We start from the raw sequence: 21447 nt of genomic DNA, 5'->3' as shown, positions 1-21447 counted from the left end.
GATTTTATACATGTCTGACATTTTTACTTGGTTTTGAATCTATCACAAAATATACTTCATATTTTGGCTAAGTTTGACAAAATTCTTCCTTTTTTTTATTCTCTATCATACCTCTTGAATGCATAATAAGGCAAAGTATGACCGAAATGCCTGTGGACGAACTGGAAGTTTGGCCGAAACGACCTGTGGACGAATTGGTATGTGACCGAAACGTTTCGAACGACCGTCTTTCGTTTCGTCTGTAAATCCGTTAAATAATTTATGTACATGTTGGAACATCTCGGAAAGGAAACATGTCAACTAACCAAACACCAGCCTCCAGAGACCATAAACATGGTCCTGGGGAGACAGAAAGTGCGGTCAAAGATGGAAAAAGTCCTCCTAATCATCCAATATTTGATGCAATCAAATCTGGGTAATTTCAACATATAAATCCAACCAAATCGCACACATCCGTCTCTATCTCTCTTGCACATCATCTGAATCTATAAGTTTTACATGTTTCACTAATGTTTATGTTTTACATAGAATTTTGTAAAGTGAAGTAACCAATAATATAATTTAAAGGGATTCTATTTGTTAGATGAAGCAATGAAAACGTGTTCAAAGTTTTTGTTTAATTTAGAAATTACTGTTTGTTTACTATGTTGCTAGTCATTTACATAATTACAAGGTTTAATAATAGCTACATTTTGAGGTATATTGTGATATATTAGCTGATTGCACCATATTAGTGTCACCCTTGTGTCAATTTTATGCCCTATTTATGGACATTATGTTTTCTGGTCTGTTCGTCCGTTTGTCTGTCCCGCTTAAGGTTAAAGTTTTTGGTCGAGGTAGTTTTTAATGAAGTTGAAGTCCAATCAACAGTTGAAACTTAGTCCACATGTTCCCTATGATATGATCTTTCAAATTAATAGAGTTTTTACTCCAATTTCACAGTCCATTGATAGGGCGAATGGGGCATCTGTGTACTATGACACATTCTTGTTCAAATTATTTTGCAGTTTCTGCATTAATAAAATTGAGAATGGAAATGGGACAATATACCACCATGACCACGAATACTAAATCATACTTGTGAGTGCAGTTTAAAACTTCACAGAATACTAATTTGTTTTTATTAAACTTTTATTATTATTCTTGGTAGGATTGATTTTTATAGTAAAATTAAAACATTGAAAATTATAGGAAGCATAATGCTTCTTTATACATGTAGTATACATTGTTATACCTGTAAATTATTAAATTATCACGATTATCATGATTATTATCCAAATGAAAAATAAGAAACTGAAATTTCTTTGAAAAAATCAATAAACATCATCATGATCATGTGAAAGGCATTTGCCTGATTTTGATTTGTAAATATGAGGAAGGCATTTTACTTCAGACACTATTTAAATGTCACCCTCCCATGCAGATCAATAATGTATTAATAATTCAAAAGACAAGGAATTGAATTCACTATCAATTACTATTTAAAAGACAATGTTCAGTAAAAGTTCTACGTTTCGGCCTTAGGCTTTTTCATAAAACTGTTAACAAAGCATAAATGCATGTTGCTTAACTTTTATTTCTTTTCTAATGATGTGTTACTTTTGTATATGAAGTCATAGTTTACTACTTACCCTTATGATTTTTAAATGACAATACTGACTGTTGACAGAACATTTAGTTTGATAAATTAAATATCAAATGAACAGATATCTCAGAGAGTGATATTGTATACTTATTGACTGGGTATAAGTGAAATAGTAAGTTTTATTGTTTATTGTCTCCGAGGTGCAACTATTGCCCTGATGGGGGGTTCTGATCCCGGATCCTGCTTACTGTTTTGTCAGATTCACGTATCCGGCTTATACTATGTACCTAAGCAATTCTAATTTTTTTGTAATTTCCCGTGTCCCGCTAGACCTTAATTCCCGTTTTCATGGCACAATAATTTGACTTTCCCGTATCACGCTTACGAAAAATCAGCAATCCCGCGTCACGCTTAGACCCCAATGAGACCCACCTGATGCATATCTGAGGGGTCAATGAACTTACTGTTACATGAATATCCAGTCAGCATGGTCAGTAAGTGTTTTATTTGACCAAAGAGACATCAGACAATAAATGTTGGGGCTAAATCAACTATCGTATAAATATAAAAAACAAAAACACAATTATATTGTTTCATGTTTACTTCATTATCATATATATTCTGAATGGTAAAGCAGTTTAAACTACGTTCTGCACTGATAAAACCCTAGATAAAAGGGGTAAAACTCGATGTTGCAACCCCCACGGCATTCTGAAATTAGTCAATACTGTAGCTGCATTTGAAATTCTGCGATATATGATGACGTTTGCGGTTAAATAGTTTCACCGAGGTCCAATAGTTGGAAACTATTGACTGGTCCAATTAAGTTCTACGCTTGCAATTTGAAAAAATAATGAAAATATTGTGTACTTATTTTATATACAAAATGATGACTGAGGTATAATAAAGCAGATTGTTGCCTTGGTAGACAATGTTTTCACAGAGTAACTATCTGCTCTCTTGCCCTCTCAGCTAAGTCATGTTTGTGTTTTAAAAAAAAGCATATAATAGCTTAAATGAGCTGGTAAAAGCAGAATTAGCTATAATTTAACTGTTTACATTGTATACTCCTACATGGCCTACATTGTAGGTAATACTTTATTTGTTAAAAATAATGAAATTTGACTTAGTTTTCACCATAGTTATAAATATACTGTACTGTCTGGACGTACATGTACCGTTAAGGCTTAAACATGTTAAAAACTGTGATTTTTGTTTCAGTATGTTGGTACCAGTTCAGACAGCAGCTGAAGATGGACCATCAGTTTTCTCACTCCGAGATGACAAAGGACACACTCCTGCCCATTGGGCATGTCTTGGAGGCCACACTGTTATACTGCGATTCATCTTAGACAACAAAGGCCCTGTTGATGAGGCCAGCAATAATGAACTAGGAGCACGTCCAATTCATTGGGCTTGTGTGAATGGACATGTAGCAATAGTTGACATTTTACTTCAGGCAGGTGTTTCTATAGATGTTGTTGACAATAAAGGGTGTACACCGTTAATAGTGGCAGCACAATATGGACATACAATGTTAGCTGGTTACCTAATGGGTAAAGGAGCAAGACTACAGATAGTAGACAGGGATGGAGACAATGCATTACATTGGGCAGCATTTAAAGGTAGAAATTTAATAACATGGTCATAACATAGTATAGCATATTGTGTATTTCTTCAGAATCAATTCAATTAGGCAGCTTTTAAGGGTATAAATTTGATACACAAGTATGTTGTGTGTTTCATAAGAAAGATTTGATCTAAATTGTTGACAGAAAAATAAAAAAATGGGTAATAATAATAAATACACAGAAACACATGGATTAACTTTGTAGTAAGTTATTTGGAATACAAATAACCATAAGGTGAATACACACCACTATGTATGAATTAAGGAGATGGGGTATGATTACCAATGAGACAACCATCCAACAGAGTCCAAATGATGTGGATTTAAGCATGACTATCAATACTCTGAACAGTGGGCAAATATGGAGTAGGAGGCACTTGATTCATGTGTCCAAGTGGTTTACTACAGATGTGTTGCCCTTGAAGACAAAAGATATATACAAGAGGAAGCATCATATACATATGTACACTGAAACACTTCTATGAACTGTTTACTAAGGTTAAGTTTGAACGTACATGTATGCATGCATGTCAAAATATGAAATGAGGTGTGATGTGAAAAATATCATCAATATTTTTTACATCATTTTTTACTGATAATAGTTGGGATTTAGATTGATTGGTTGATTGGTGCTTCCTTTATGCTGCATCAGCTCAAGAAGGCTATTTCAAGGCGGTTGGGACTTATCTAAGAATTATTTTAATTGTTATATGCAATGCACATTCTGATTAAAATATACTTTTCAGGACAAAATGAATTAATGAGATTGTTGATATATTCTGGTTTTAATCCGAGACAGAGAGATAACTATGGACAAACATCACTTCATTTATCTTGTATTAATGGTAATCTAACGTCGGTCAAAGAACTATGTGAACAGGTAAGTAAATAGAAAGACTTGTTCCTTTAGAACTTGATGATTGACTGATTGCATTGATTGATTGGTGTTTAATGCCACTTTTAACACTATTTATTAGCGGTAAGTTCATATTGGTGGAGGAAGCTGGACAACCTGGAGAGATGTAATGAATCAAATATTTGTTCCCATGATAAAAAAGATATCTCATTTGCATAGAATAGAAATCTGGCCTCGTTTTAGACCCTTTCCCCCTTTTCTGCTATTAGAATCTCAAAAATGTATGCCTCTGCTCTCACAAAAGCAGTCACTTATGAGAAGTATTTCAAGTGATCGCTCAAGAGAGGGGATCTTCTAAAAAAGGTTAGAAAAAATTCTAATACCAGCATCACTCTGCTCAGGGTCAGGGACTCAGGGCAAATTATTTTGGTATGTACTATTTACAATCGGCAGAGTTATTGTATTTGTGAGCAGCAAAATACAAAATGGTGGATTCCAGTAATGTTAATTTACAGAAAAAAATTGAATTATGTTAATATTCTTAGAAGAAGTCATTGATATGGTTCTCAATGGAGTTTGAAAAGAGTGAAACAGGGGGAATTCTTGAATTCATCTTCTGTAGTGCAATTTCCTTTGCAAGAGGGTGTAGACTTTCCTTTTGAACTCAAATGATTTCATCACAATTTATTTGTTTATAGTTAAAACTTTAAAAAGGCCATTATTAAAGGTTGAAATGAAGATTCTGTGCTGAAATTATAAATTCCTTGTGTCAAAGGATTATACACAACTTAAGCTACATGTATCAGCAGATATGGAAACATCTTTATTCTTAATAAATTTTCTTTGTTTTTTGTATTAGGATGGTGCTGAGTTAGATCTTAAAGACAAAAATGGGAAAACACCACTGATGTTAGCCTCCGGTAGAAAGCATCAAGATGTCATAGAGTATCTTCGAAGACAGATTAAATCTAAAAATAGTTATATACCTAAATTAGATCTGTTGTAAGTATTCATATATTTATATCTTTTTGCTATTAATATGCAGTTATGGACAGACATCTTTGAATTTTTTAACCAAAGTTTAAAATCCTCATTCCTGTAGATTTTTTTAAGTTTAAAGATAGGGATGTTAGATCAATTTGTGAATAAACATAATTAACAGTTTACAATTGAGTTGAGAATATTTTTTCAATGTGAGAATAGTCTTTTATCAAACTATCAACAATAAAGAAGGAACCAAATTCTTTTCAATTTATTTTTTATGTTCCATAAAACATTCAACTACATATCTAGCATGTCTAGTAAGTTTTATTTCTTACAAAACAAGTTATATGGTACATTTTTCAATGCCGAACTAGAAGTATATACTGAACTATATTAAGTTTATAAGCAATGTTTTATATTTCAGATCTATAGCATTTGGTCCCCCAGGGAACAGTAAAGTAGCCATTTTGTTTTTCATGGTGAATGTGTTGTGCTGGGGTTATCCTATGTATATTATAAAGGTTAGTCAGATAGGAATAATGATTCAGGTGAATTTGCACTTCAGAGATGGTATATATGTTACAAGGTGTTCAATCTTGTGCAACTTCTATTTTCAAATTTCAAACGCGCAATTTTACACCAGTACCCATACCCTCCTTCCTTGATGGGTGCATTTTACATAGACAAATATAATCGTATAATATAATCAAAATGAGGATGTTAATTTGATGTATGCCTTTTTGTGCTTCTTCGTTACATTTGTTGTTTTTATAGTGATTAAGGTGGCTCGTGGGTACAAAAATTTTAGCAAAAAATTAAACCTCTATTTTTTCATTACAAATTTTATTTATTACACTATTAGTTGTTACTTTATGATATGGTACAAAAAACAACCCAATAAAATGATTTGGTTTGGCCCCAGATGACTTTAAAAAATTGAAAAAGCTCCAAATTATCTCCCTTTGGTGCAAAAATGCCATTTTTTGGCCTTAAATTTGAAATATCTTTTTTAACTCATCGGTGACCTATATTTTTTATTATTGTTTTCAAATAAGCTGTACATAAACTAAATAATTGTAAAATTTAAGCGATTTCTTATATTAGGTTTTTTTTTTATTTCGATATTTCCTCTTTTTCTCCTATTAGTTCAACAGAAAAAAAGGACATTAACAAAAATGTATGCTTCTTCCAGACCCCATTTTTTTATTTCATTTTTCTTTTAAGTATATGATAAAGTTCATTCATGAAAAAATATAGCGAAATCCTATATTAGAAAAAAAAAATTATTTATACCCAGGAGCCCCCTTAAGATGATAACACAATGTTGACTGCTGTACCCCTATTTTTGACATTTTTACCTATTATGTCTGTTTGTTTTGTTCACGCATCGGTGACTATATAATGGAATTTGATGCGACTGTCATACAAGTGAGAGGTTTAGCTAGCTATAAAACCAGGTTCAATCCACCATTTTCTACATTTGAAAATGCCTGTACCAAGTCAGGAATATGACAGTTCTTGTCCATTCGTTTTTGATGCGTTTTGTTATTTGATTTTGCCATGTGATTATGGACTTTCCGAATTGATTTTCCTCTGAGTTCAGTATTTTTGTGATTTTACTTTTTACAGTGTTTACTCTATACCTGGTATGACCTTATGACATTTACATATATATTTTGTGTATTTTACAGTGTTTACTCTATACCTGTTATGACCTTATGACATTTACATATATATTTGGTGTATTTTACAGTGTTTACCCTATACCTGGTATGACCTTATGACATTTACATATATATTTTGTGTATTTTACAGTGTTTACCCTATACCTGGTATGACCTTATGACATTTACATATATATTTTGTGTATTTTACAGTGTTTACCCTATACCTGGTATGACCTTATGACATTTACATATATATTTTGTGTATTTTACAGTGTTTACCCTATACCTGGTATGACCTTATGACATTTACATATATATTTGGTGTATTTTACAGTGTTTACCCTATACCTGGTATGACCTTATGACATTTACATATATATTTTGTGTATTTTACAGTGTTTACCCTATACCTGGTATGACCTTATGACATTTACATATATATTTTGTGTATTTTACAGTGTTTACCCTATACCTGGTATGACCTTATGACATTTACATATATATTTGGTGTATTTTACAGTGTTTACCCTTTACCTGGTATGACCTTATGACATTTACATATATATTTTGTGTATTTTACAGTGTTTACCCTATACCTGGTATGACCTTATGACATTTACATATATATTTTGTGTATTTTACAGTGTTTACCCTATACCTGGTATGACCTTATGGTATTACATATAATATTCTTCATACTGAACATAGTCATGTGGTTTTCATTGTTCCATGCCAGTACAACAGATCCTGGGTATCTTCCTAGAAATGTACCAGAGTATGATTTAGCTATTAAACAGGTCAGTTTCTAGATATATACAATTTGAATAGAGTATTTGGTCTTTAGCACTAAAAATTAAAAAAAAAACCATACCAATTCAATTTTTCAAAAACTTATATTTTGGATAATGATTTAAATTGTTACTTTTGGCTTACAACATACCAAATTTGACCATTGACAATCTTATTTTCATTTTATAGTATGTATGATGAAATCATAGATATATAGATTCCAAAATTGCAACAAGTGTTACAATATTTTCCCACTCAAGATAATAAAATTTTAATATTTAAAGCGGGATGCTTGCCGAGCTTTTTAAATGATTAAAATTTAACTTGAGAGTGGAGAAATATCGTAATACACCAGTTATAGTGGTGGAATCTCTTTCTTTAATGATTTCTATTCTCCTTTTTCAAAGATTGAAGAAAGATGTGTAGTTTAATGTGACGTCATCAGACATGGTCGCCTTTTTCCATGACATCACAATAGGAAAATCCAAAAGAAACTTCGACCAATCATTCGCCGAGAACAGATTTTTCACTATATATATATATATAGCTAGTGAGGAGAAATGTTTTTCTCACACTAATCAAGAAATGTGAAAATTGCACAAAAATTAGAGAAAGCCTTTTTAGCTCACCTGGCCCGAAGGGCCAAGTGAGCTTTTCTCACCACTTGGCGTCCGTCGTCCGTCGTCGTCGTCCGTCGTCCGTCGTCCGTCGTCGTCCGTCGTCGTCGTCGTTAACAATTTACATTTTGAACTTCTTCTAGAGAACCACTGAATGGAATGGAACCAAACATGGCATGAATGTTCCTTATGAGGTGCTGACCAAGTGTTGTTACTTTGTAGCCGATCCATCATCCAAGATGGCCGCCAGCGGGGGACTTAGTTTAACATAGGACGCTATGGGAAATGCATACAAATGACTTCTTTTAGAGAACCACTGAATGGAATGGAACCAAACATGGCATGAATGTTCCTTATGAGGTGCTGACCAAGTGTTGTTACTTTGTAGCCGATCCATCATCCAAGATGGCCGCCAGCGGGGGACTTAGTTTAACATAGGACGCTATGGGAAATGCATACAAATGACTTCTTTTAGAGAACCACTGAATGGAATGAAACCAAACATGGCATGAATGTTCCTTATGAGGTGCTGACCAAGTGTTGTTACTTTGTTGCCGATCCATCATCCAAGATGGCCGCCAGCCGGGGACTTAGTTTAACATAGGACCCTATGGGAAATGCATACAATTGACTTCTTTTAGAGAACCACTGAATGGAATAAAACCAAACATAGCATGAATTATCCTTATGGGGTGCTGACCAAGTGTTGTTACTTTGTAGCCGATCCATCATCCAAGATGGCCGCCAGCAGGGGACTTAGTTTAACATAGGACCCTATGGGAAATGCATACAAATGACTTCTTCTAGAGAACCACTAAATGGAATGAAACCAAACATTGCATGAATGTTCCTTATGGAGTGATGACCAATTGTTGTTACTTTGTAGCCGATCCATTATCCAAGATGGCCGCCAGCGGGGACTTAGTTTAACATAGGACCCTATTGGAAATACATACAAATGACTTCTTCTAGTGAACCACTGAATGGAATGAAACCAAACATGGCATGAATGTTCCTTATGTGGTGCTGACCAAGTGTTGTTACTTTGTAGCCGATCCATCATCAAAGATGGCCCCCAGCAGGGGACTTAGTTTAACATAGGACCCTAAGGGAAATGCATACAAATGACTTCTTTTAGAGAACCACTGAATGGAATAAAACCAAACATAGCATGAATGTTCCTTATGGGGTGCTGACCATGTGTTGTTACTTTGTAGCCGATCCATCATCCAAGATGGCCGTCAGCAGGGGACTTAGTTTAACATAGGACCCTATGGGAAATGCATACAAATGACTTCTTTTTGAGAACCACTGAAGGGAATGAAACCAAACATGGCATGAATGTTCCTTATGAGGTGCTGACCAAGTGTTGTTACTTTGTTGCTGATCCATCATCCAAGATGGCCGCCAGCCGGGGACTTAGTTGAACATAGGACCCTATGGGAAATGCATACAAATGACTTCTTTTAGAGAACCGCTGAATGGAATAAAACCAAACATAGCATGAATGTTCCTTATGGGGTGCAGACCAAGTGTTGTTACTTTGTAGCCGATCCATCATCCAAGATGGCCGCCAGCGGGGGACTTAGTTTAACATAGGACCCTATGGGAAATGCATACAAATGACTTCTTCTAGAGAACCACTGAATGGAATTAGACCAAACATAGCATGAATGTTCCTTATGGAGTGCTGACCAAGTGTTGTTACTTTGTAGCTGATCCATTATCCAAGATGGCCGCCAGCGGGGGACTTAGTTTAACATAGGACCCTATTGGAAATGCATACAAATCACTTCTTCTAGTGAACCACTGAATGGAATGAAACCAAACATGGCATGAATGTTCCTTATGTGGTGCTGACCAAGTGTTGTTACTTTGTAGCCGATCCATTATCCAAGATTGCCGCCAGCGGGGGACTTAGTTTAACATAGGACCCTATGGGAAATGCATACAAATGACTTTTTTAGAGAACCACTGAATGGAATAAAACCAAGCATTGCATGAATGTTCCTTATGAGGTGCTGACCAAGTGTTGTTACTTTGTAGCCGATCCATCATCCAAGATGGCCGCCAGCAGGGGACTTAGTTTAACATAGGACCCTATGGGAAATGCATACAAATAACTTCTTTTAGAGAACCACTGAATGGAATAAAACCAAACATGGCATGAATGTTCCTTATGAGGTGCTGACCAAGTGTTGTTACTTTGTAGCCGATCCGTCATCCAAGATGGCCGCCAGTGGGGGACTTTTGAATGAAATTAAACATGTTCCTTTCCTTATAAATGAGGTTGTGTTGTCACTTTTAGCCAAATTTTATATTTTTTTATATGATTTCAAAAACCCAAGTAGAATCAGGTGAGCGATACAGGCTCTTGAGAGCCTCTAGTTAACTATTGAAAGGACAATTAAATTGACCAAATTAAAAAAAGATTCTTACATGATTTAAACACTTTCGAGGAAAAGAAAACAAATATCCATTATTAATGAAATTATATTTTTGTAGGTTGCACATTTTGATGAGTGGAAACAAGGAGAGAATCCATTAAGTCGATTGTGCCACACATGTCGTCTTGTAAAGCCGTTACGATCCAAACATTGTAGAGTTTGTAACAGATGCATTAAAGTTTTTGATCATCATTGTCCATATATATACAATTGTGTAGGATATAAAAATAGGTAAGTTTTTGATAATACCTTTCATGATTTAAAGGAAAACAACCTTGTTGTATAGTTAGAAGTACCTACTATGATTTCCAGATTCTTAGGGAATACATTTTCATAAAACCTCTGTACTTACATACAACAAATTGGGAAAAAAGTGTAATAAAATTTTAGTGTTTTTAGATATCTGAACTCAATTTCGAGTCATTTTGAACAAGATTCTCTTCTCAAGCCAACGTTAGAATTTGAGTTTTCTAGTATTTATGAAAAAAACTAAACTACTATTTGTAAGCTGCTGTTTCCTGTATGAAGGTTTGATAATACTGTGAATAATACATTCATTTCTATACTAAAGTAATATGTATCACATTTCATGGTCTGGAACAAGTGCACATGTGCAGTAAAAGGAATTCTTAATTGCTTGATTATTGATTGCTTTTAAGGTACTGCTTAAAACATAAACAAAAATGATCAAAATAAACCATCAGACTGATTTTTAACAAATGCATATAAGTTTTGTTTTGGTCCATTTGAAATCTGTCATATCCAGAAAAATTAATCCGATACTTTTCTATGCTAATGCAATCTGCAAATACAATATATTTTGTGGGTTAAACTTACTAAGAATATGTTACAACCACATGATGATGCAGAAATTTACAAACATATAAAAAGATATTTTGAATACAAGATCAGAGAAATTATGCAATATCAAAATTATGAACAAAAGATGCTTTGAGTTTTGTATGATAAATATTTACAGACTATTTGCTGTATTTACTATATACATGTAGTACACACAAGGTGTTACAATTTAATATCAAACTTTCATGGTCCCTGGCTGTTTAACTCTGCACATTTTTATTTGACTGCAAAAAAAAAATTTGGGATTGTATAATGGTATCATGTCGTCGTTATCTGCGTCATCAATGCTGCGCTCAGCGAAGCAATTTATTTTTCTTGGTACAGAGTAACATTAACCTTAATCACTAGCAATGGAAAAGTCTGACAAGTGATCTTAAATTTGAGCACCATATGTGTATTGTTTTTATGTACATTATATACCACTTAACTAACCTAACTAACAACTTTTAACTTTTGTGTGTAACATTTCATATGGATTTAGGGCTGTTCCAGAAAATACTATGTCCCCCACATGGAAGGCAATTTTTTTTAAAATTTATGTGGGTGGTTGTATTTGAAATACCGAAATGCAAAGGGAGTGTTGTTCTTATTTAATTTTGTTTCTGTGTAGGAGGGAGGGTTTAAAAAAGTGCCTTCCATATAGCTAGCAGAAACATAGTATTTTCTGGAACAGCTGTTGTTAGTTTTAGTTCTCTTAAATATCTTTTAAACAATGAATTTATTAGTTGTTTCTTTAGTTATTCCACATCTGAAGTTGTTAAAATAAAAGTTTTTTCTTAGTGGCACTTTTAAAATTTTTGTTCTTCAGCTTTAATAACTGCAATTCTGAGACAAAAAATGACACATTGGCAGTAAAACATGAGACTGAACTAGGCTTTGATATCTAAGCTTTAGTATAACATTATTACTAAATGTTTAATTTTAATTTTATATGAAGCATGCAAAATTTTATTGAAATAAATGTATTTATTTTTAAAATTGAATACATTTTTTTCTCATTCTAGGCAGTGGTTTTTCATTTTTGTTTGGTCAATGTTTCTGTTGGCGATGTGTACTGATTTCTTTGCGTACTACATTTTAAGTGAAGAATTTGATTGGGCCATTTGCATTGGGGCTATAGAGGCGGGAATAGCGACTATAGGAGTCACGGCTGTAACATCTATGATGGTAAGGTGTCAGATGAAAAACAACCAGGGAACTTAAGGTCACTTTGTTTCCTGGACTGCAAGTGTGTGAAGATTGTAAAAAATAATTTTGTCTCAGAAATGTAGTCTAAAAAAGGTGTTTCAGATTGTTGTTCAAGTAGATTACTTAAAAAACTTATATTTAGCCATGAACAAAATTTATTCTAACTTTATCTCAGGTCTTTCTTTGTAGAAAAATATGCTTGTTTCCAACGATTATATATTATGTCAATTGTGCACTGAATAGATAATTTTTGATAGACACAATTTGAGCAATAGTTATTTCCCCTTGTCACCACATTGGAGGTCAGCTTATGCACGAATTCCCTCATCAATCAGTCAAATTCAACTTGTTATACTGACTGATATACTTAAGAAAATGTTCTGTTTAGCCTTGCTTAATTTGTCACTTCTATTTTATGATAATTGTTTGTACCACATGTTTCAGTTTGGTTTGGCAAATTAGAATTTCAACCATTTGAGGTTGCAAAAGAATTATTGAGAGAAAACATTAATGTGTCCCACTTATACTATCATTTTCTATGTTTAGTCGACCATAAAATTGGGATCAAAACTCTAGTTCGGCATTGAAATTAGAGGATCATATCATAGGGAACATGTACACTAAGTCTCAAGTTGATGGGACTGCAACTTCATAAAATACTACCTTGACCAAAAACTTTAACCTGAAGCAGGACAGAGGGATGGATGAGTAAACACAGTGATGGATCAAAAGGGAGGGGTTCTGGGGGTTGGAACCCCCTCTTTTTTGGACTATCAATGCATTTGAATGAGACACATAGTTGGAACCCACTCCCCCCCCCTTTATCCTGGGTTGGGAACCCCCTCTTTTAAAAATTGCTGGATCCCCCCCTGGAACAGATGCACAGACTGAAAAATATAGTGCCCCTAGGTGGGGCATAAAAAGAAACATCATTTTAAGGGTGAAATATTTAGAATGTGTTACAAAATTGTTTATTTTAAAATCAAACTTATACTGATTTTTCTAATTTGAGAAAGAGACCGCAGGCCAGACTCAAATTTTAGTCTGATACATTTGAAACCCCAAATTCTCTTTTCAGATTTTCCAAATCCCATGTTTAATTATCTACTGAACACAATCCCAACTTTTTCACCTTTTACACTATTTTACTAATGTTTTGCACTGCACACACATTTAAAATTTACTTTAAAAAAAAATGTAACAAAACATTTGATATGTCATTCACACACTTGCAGGGTAACCTTGAAAAATGTGACTTTAGGTTCTCTTTACTTGTATATATACATATATGTTTAATTAAGTACACTCAGGAAAGGGTAGAAATCATTATGGGAGCCAGATTGTATTGATCATGATCATTTGAATGTTTTATTTCTTTCAGAGTGACATTTATATCATTTGTTACCTGTGTAGGAACGTTAGGTCCGATCTGTATGTTTTTATCTGTATACACTATCAATAACTACATGGAATGGAACTGGTTGTATAAGATATACATGGCTATTATGGTTTTCTTTGAAATTACTGCAGGAAGTCTTTTCATTGGTGGGGTAAGTTGAGGAAGAGTTCACTGTGGATTCATTTATTTTCAGTGGTACAAATTTTTGTTGATATTTTCGTTGATTGATAAAAAAATGTATTTTCATGGATATGTGATTTCATGGTTATGCCCAAGTCGTCATACAAGCCTAACTAAAATTTAAACTTTGTTGTATACATTTGTATTTAGTTTTATAGTTCACCTTAACCAATGAGATCCAAGAAAATTGGTATCCCATGAATAATAATGAATCCACAGTATTTGATATGGCATTTGACACTCTATCCTAACTTTAAATGATGATATAACTTTAAAGGCTGTGAAAAATTTAATTGAATCGTATTATATTATATAAGATAACATGAAATATTTTCAAGTTTCTGTTTTTTTATGTCTCAACATTTAACAATAATACATGTAAAGATGTAAAAAAAATCATCTATCAGCAAAAAGTTTGTTTAATAGTATTTTGTCTATAATGATGCTGAATAGAACTTAATTTTGTAATGATATTCAAGTTGATAAATGAAAAGATGTTTAGAAAATAAAAAGATGTTAGGAAAATAAAAAGATGTTGAAAAAATAAAAATACCATCACTTTTAAAATATCTTTAACAATTTTGATATTGATTTATTTCAGATGTGGCTTGCTGCTGTTAACCTGACTACAAATGAGTATCTCAAACACAAAAAATACAAACACCTGGTGGACGAAAATGGAAAATTAAAATACGCTTTTAACCAAGGAATATTAAACAATTTTCTAGATTACTTTCATATCAAACCTCTACAAGAGGAAGAAATCTCAGATCAAATTATGATCACAACTATATGACAAGGTGAAAACAGCTTATAGATTATCATGATCAGATACACTCCTTAAGAAGTTATGGCTTAGATTTATCGATCGTTTATTCTACCATAATTTATAATTCATATTATAGATATGATTGTCATATTATCATGATCTCAATTTCATGCCCAGTGGTGAGATGGAAGTTTTCAGGATGAGGGTGGTCCCTTAGTAATTATACATCGACATGCAATAATAGTTGTGTGGATTAGTATAATTGTGTTTTAAATATGTATGACCATATTTGATAAGATGTATGACCTTGACCTCAAGGGTCAGGCAGAGTTTTCAGCGTAATGTTCGTTCCTGACTAACTATACATAATATAGGTTCATAACATTCAGTATGTAGATAGGTTGTGAGGAATAAATGTCCATTAAGATGTCAATATCTAAGCTGGGTGAAAAAAATGAAAGCAAAGAAGAGTTAGAGTATATGCCAATGAGACAGCAACCAACAGCACAATAAAACCAGAAAAAAAACCTGAAGTCTAACATTAAAAAATATCCATACCATATCAAGAGCACTTTTAAAAAACAAAATTGTTCAGGTAAAGATTCATAATTATTATACCTTACATATATTTTAAACAATTCTATTGGGTGAAACGTTATCACGTGACGTGGAATAATTCAGTTAATTTTCATTCAATTGCAAGGAAGGACGAATAACCCTAAAAATTTACGCCAGCGGTGAATAACCCTATTATTCACCGGTGAATAACCTTTTGAGTTTGTTAATTTGTACTTGAGTTACCTCCCGTAAAAATTACGTCACAGACGTAAATAAACAAAATGGCAGCGTTCACGTTACACTGGAAGCCCATCGAGAGACGAAGAAATAAGGCATTGGACATGAATACAGCTGAGAGTGCCAGCAGCCGATGATATCTCTTATAAATGGTCCTTTTCAGGGCCATCAATATTTTACAAAAAGATTCTACTTTTGTTGTAAATTCGAGAAATTCGGAGACAAATGACATGTATTTTCAAACGTCAGTCTGGTTGTTATGTTAAAAATATAGACTAGTAAGTGTTATAAATGCCCTTCCACTGTTAGTTCGGTATAATAAAACAATTGTGGCCCCTTAGAATCGATGAATATCCAAAATTGTCAACCCTTAAAAGTTATTTCACTTCGGGCTGCGCCCTCAATGAAATAACCTTCTCGTGTTGACAATTTTGGATATTCACCTTTTCAACGGGCCATAATTGTATAATATTTGTTGGATACAAATATACCATGGATTTTACGGTTATATATAAATCAAAAGTGACAATTTTCTTTTGGTTTGTGAATAGATTTTGACAAAACCACGAAATCAAATATTTACAAAAACCATTTTTCAATTGACATAATTCTGTTCCCTCGAAAAATAAATAAATCCAAAGTACTTAGTAAATTAAAGCTGTTTCACCGGAGCGAAACTGATTTCGATGTCTCTGACATTTACATCAAATTGAATTGAAAAGTTGCAAGAAGTTTTTTTGTTGAAAGACTTGAGTTGGTATGAAATAGTCTTTGAATTTATCCATAGTTATTCCATACGAGATACAAAATCAATACAGTACAGCAAACAAACAAACACAAAAAGCAAAGGAACAGCACTTTTGTTACTGTTCTCCATCTCAAACTTACAGTAAGGCCTTTAACATGCAGCAAAAAAAATCCCCTCTCACTGCAAGGTTAAGACAGCCCATAGCACCAGCTTATGGAATATTATTTGCATAAATTATTTGGACTAATCTTTTTAATGTCTATTTTTAATCTTTTTTAGACTTTCCACATGACATCCAATATAACTTCCAATGAAAGAATTAATCAGAAGAGATACAATTACTTGAAGGATGGCAAAGGTGCATTCTATAATCCATTTGATAAAGGACCTGTGTCGAACTTTAGGGACTTCTTCCATATGAAACGGGAACTGACAGAAAAAGATGTAGAAATTCTCAGTTTATAAAAATTGTATTTGAATGAAATATTGTAAATAATTAATTATTTTTATACCAATTAGTGTGTTATATTGTAAATATGTTATATATGTGATCAAATAATTTATTTATTATACATTTATGTTGTATGCAAATATACATTAAATTTGTATATTTTGGTTGTTTTTACCATCAAGTACATCTAATAGAAAAATTTTGCACATTTTGTCATCATGGATTTCATTGTAAAGTTAAATTAGGTTGTGTACACATTGTAATGTTACATCAAGATAAGACATCAAAAGTTAAATTAATGTGTGTACTCATCTAGCCCTTTACTTAGAAAGGGCATCAAAAGTTGAAGTTAATTATTGAAAATGGGGCATTTTATCTTTTAGTGTGTTTGATTTTGTCACTATAATCATGCTCTCAAATAAGCCAAAAATAAGTTTATAACCAGAATACCTGATTTACTGTAAATCTATTGTTTAAATAAATGTATTTGTGATTAAGTTTATACCAGAACCATATTTCTGACAATTTTTTTTTGTCATTGTTTTTCCAGATTCCTTGTAGGTTTAATATTGTTGACATTTAGACCTTTTAATTGAACCAGACTTCATGCATATGTTGAAAAGATTGTGAAGAATTTTCCAACCTTTAACCATCAAGCATCTCTTTCTCACATCCCATCCTTTCCAACGAAGAAAACAAACTAATTCTCAAATTAAGTGATTAAACAGAAATGTTTAAGTAAAAGTAAAAGTTATTTAAACAAAAAAAAATTCAATGCTTTTAAACCATAGATGTCTACATTTTTTTTAATCATTTAGAACTTGCCTTACAGTTCGGATACTTGACCATCAAACCAGGACTGTACCAGTGACTAAGGAACTTGGTATTGATATTTTTTTTTGGGGGGGGGGGGGGTTAGTTCTAGAAAAGAGATTTCAAGAAAATATTTTTTACCTTTAAAAAAATCAAGTTAAGTTTAATAATAGAACATACTTTATATTTGACCATAAAACTGGCAATTCAATTTGTACCATAAGTGCTAACAAATTTTATCATTTAAATAAGAAAATCATGTCATTTTCGTAAGGTTTTTATCATCATTGTAATAATTGTCATGTTTCTAATACTTAATGTTGAACTGTTGTTCATACAGCTCTTATTCCAAAATAGTCTCATAAAGGGAAGTCAGTTGAACCAAATGACAAAAACATATATTGAGACAAGTTTGTACATCTTTGAATAATTAAAAAAATATGTACAGCTTCATATATTAAATACTGACAGTTCAAATCTTTTAAAGATTAAAAATTGTTCTTGAATGACAAAATATTCTATAAATCTTCAAAGTGTATTTGATAAATCAGCAGTAATATATATTTTATGACAAAATTTGGGCACAAATCTCTTTCAAATTTATCATTGGAACAACTGATAGTTGCCTTGGTACATGTGGTACAAGCGTTTTGTAAATGAACGAGGTTGGTAATTCTAGGTTTTATAGTTTGTCAAGCTTTCACTCTGTAATTAACAACTGTGGTTAAATTTTATTGTTGAAAATCATTTGTAGTGAATGTTTGAAAATTTGTAATTTCATATGAAATATCAAAGAAAATATTTAGTTGGTTTTTTTTTTATTGGTCATTACTATTCTCTTTTTTTTTTTATACAAAAAATGCAATTTGTTATGCATCTTTATCTTGTAAATATCATTATATAGTATATAGCATAATTATTAGAAATCCATTGCACAATCAACCCATTTATTGAATTTTGATGATATGTTCATTTTATTATTTTATGTGTTCACCAAATACTGGTAGGTTGTCTTAACCATCGTCAGTCTTGTTTAATTCTTGCACAGTTATAGCATTTATATCATTTCAATATTTCAGTGTTAGTTTTGGTTGAATTTTTCATTTGTCATTAGCAAATTTTTAATTTTTATTAAATTTTTAAGATTGTGAGTTATTTTGCACTAGTTGTTTTTCAAGATTTAAAAAAAAATGTTACAAATTGATGGTACAGTTTTTCTATTAATATAACTGATTGACTAACAAATTTAACGGTTATCATTATACTAATTTGAAACATCAACTTATAAACCTAATTATGAAATATTATGTATTTTACAACAAAAGTTACTTATAGTGACAGGAAAAAACACAAATTTAGACATGTAGTAGTCCTCTACAGTTTTATTTGATAATCATTAAGTAAAAAAATCACTTAATAATTTGGTCTGAATGTCAGTGGTAGAGAAATGACCACAGAAATAATTTTGTGAATGCAAGTTTTATCATTTGGCATGTCAGTCAAGATTCTGGCATTGAATATATCATTTTTGGATTCAACATTTATTTTAATAGCATTTTGGATTCAACATTCATTTCGTATTTTGGTGCGCCTGTAATTTTACTGTGAAATAATGTTGCATTATTAGCATGTTAACATGTTAAATTGAATTTTCCATTCTATTGTTAATTCATGGCATACACTTCTGTATAATATTCATTTCATCCCTTTTTATTTCATCTTATTTACAAATACTTCATTGCATATACTTAAATATGATAATGTCATCACACCAGCTTTTCATTCTTTATCAATGATGTTTGACCCATAATGAGCTGATCAGCATCAAAATTTCTCAAGAGTTCTCATTCTAGCAATAAACTAACACACAGTTTCTCTTTATACATTTACCAAGAAAAACTTAATAAGATCAATGTGAATACTGTTTTATTAAATACATGGTCTTTTATGATCTGAATACATTTTATATCAATGCTCAGCAAATGTACAAGTGCTAGTTCTTTATAAGATTTTTACAAAAAAAGGATATAAAATAGGAACACACCATCAAAAACCAATTCTGACTTTATTAAATTAATGTTAAAAAAAGAAAATCTGAAAAGAACTATATTTTTTTAATTTTGATATTGTTACATGCATTTCAAGTGCATGTCAGTTATAGTTTAAAAGTTAAAAATGCACACATTGTGAAAGAAAAGGAAGATTGTTACATGCCTTATTATAAACCTTAAAATCTATGTATGTTAAACTGTTCTCATTGTTATTTTTCAATATTTATATCATATATGAAAAATAAAGCACTTTTTATGTATAACTTGTTGCTTTGTTTTGATTATAGCACTGAATCTACACAGACCAACAACTCTTATCGCGTTGTGATTGGTTTAACGCCGTCACGTGGTGACCCCCTATGAGACCATAGGGGGTTCATGACGCGTTAATGGTGACGTCATCTATTAATATTGATGTGTTTCATTGTTTATTTTTCAACATAAAGCAGCAGAAAAAATCCAGCTTGGGATAAATTCGTTATACGGTTAACTACTGACCGGTATAACTTATAATATTCCCATCTCTGAAGCATTATCTTGTAGAACAATATGACACACTCAAGAACTAATTGTTTACTTTTATAAATGGTGACGAATCAATGAATGTGTTTGTAGATAGATGTTTTTTGTGTTCTGTTAAATTGTTCCTTTTAAAATTGTTACACGATATAGACTGCTGTACCCATATTTGGACTATTTTATTTATTATGTCTGTTTAGTTCATGCATAATTGTAAATATAATGGAATTTGATGAAAACGTCATCAAAGTGAGAGGTTTAGCACTTTAAAACCAGGTTTAATCCACCATTTTCTACATTTGAAAATGCCTGTACCAAGTCAGGAATATGAGTTCTTGTTTTTGATGTTTTGTCATTTGATTTTGTCATGTGATTATGGACTTTCCAATTGGATTTCCTCTGAGTTCAATATTTTTGTGATTTTACTTTTTGGATGGAGAGTTGTCTTGTTGGCACTTACACCACATCTTCTTATATCTATGTCTGCCTTGCAGTGTTCATAGGACCTTGACCTCATTTTCATATTCCATTGGTCAATGTCAGTTTTTGTGTTGTTTCTGTTTATCAAATACTATATCAACTATATATAACATATGAAATAATTGTAAGAATGTTAATTTCAGTCTGGCAGGTATCACTTGTCCTTGACCTCATTTTCATGTTTTGTTTGTTAATGTTAAGTTTCTGTAGTTTGACCCATTTATCAGATACATCAGTAATAGGGTCACTTTATTAGGTGTAAGTATACATATTGTGTCTGGCATGGTTCATCTGACCTTGACCTTATTTTCATGGTTTGTTGGTAAATGCTTAATTGTCATGGTTTGATCTATTTCTTTGATACTACATGTATTAGCAATAGGTCAACTATTATCAGTTGGTATATTGAATGATTGTAACTATAAGGTGTTCATGTCTAGCATTTTTCATCCAACCATGTCCTCATTTTCATTATGCATTGGTAAATGCAAGGTAAATTCTTAGTTAAGTCTGTTTCTTAGATAATCAATATATAAGCATAGGCTAACTATATCTGTTGTACAGATTGATTTTAAGGTGAACAAGTTTGTCTGACATGTATTATCTGACCTTGATCTC

At 32.2% G+C, this 21447-nt stretch overlaps 1 protein-coding gene across 2 annotated transcripts; it reads left to right on the top strand.

Moving 5' to 3' along the window:
* Nucleotides 1–242: 242 nt before the first annotated feature.
* LOC139485135 (uncharacterized) lies at nucleotides 243–20090 on the top strand. 2 transcript variants are annotated; one of them, XM_071269344.1, is made up of 10 exons: nucleotides 251–415; nucleotides 2807–3210; nucleotides 3962–4095; nucleotides 4931–5073; nucleotides 5480–5576; nucleotides 7367–7519; nucleotides 10634–10806; nucleotides 14006–14174; nucleotides 14805–15003; nucleotides 16795–20090. In XM_071269344.1, the coding sequence occupies exons 1-9, from the start codon at nucleotides 294–296 to the stop codon at nucleotides 14997–14999; spliced, it is 1590 nt and encodes a 529-aa protein (XP_071125445.1). In that variant the 5' UTR covers nucleotides 251–293; the 3' UTR covers nucleotides 15000–15003; nucleotides 16795–20090. The 2 variants fall into 2 exon arrangements, with proteins under 2 accessions (XP_071125446.1, XP_071125445.1); XM_071269345.1 differs by lacking the exons at nucleotides 14006–14174; nucleotides 14805–15003 and adding an exon at nucleotides 12441–12603 and having other exon boundaries at nucleotides 243–415.
* The last annotated feature ends 1357 nt before the right edge of the window (nucleotides 20091–21447 follow it).

Source organism: Mytilus edulis, chromosome 8, assembly GCF_963676685.1.
Source record: "Mytilus edulis chromosome 8, xbMytEdul2.2, whole genome shotgun sequence".
NCBI lineage: Eukaryota > Metazoa > Mollusca > Bivalvia > Mytilida > Mytilidae > Mytilus > Mytilus edulis.
The sequence above is the reverse complement of the archived record's forward strand: the minus strand, read 5'-3'. Positions and strand labels throughout refer to the sequence as shown.

Bases quoted from the DNA above. Each gene is read 5' to 3' on its own strand.
- LOC139485135 (XM_071269344.1), top strand. From the start codon at position 294: ATGTCAACTAACCAAACACCAGCCTCCAGAGACCATAAACATGGTCCT. The intron at 4,096-4,930 runs GTAAGTAAATAG...TTTTTGTATTAG, and splicing joins TCAAAGAACTATGTGAACAG to GATGGTGCTGAGTTAGATCT. The intron at 7,520-10,633 runs GTCAGTTTCTAG...ATATTTTTGTAG, and splicing joins ATGATTTAGCTATTAAACAG to GTTGCACATTTTGATGAGTG.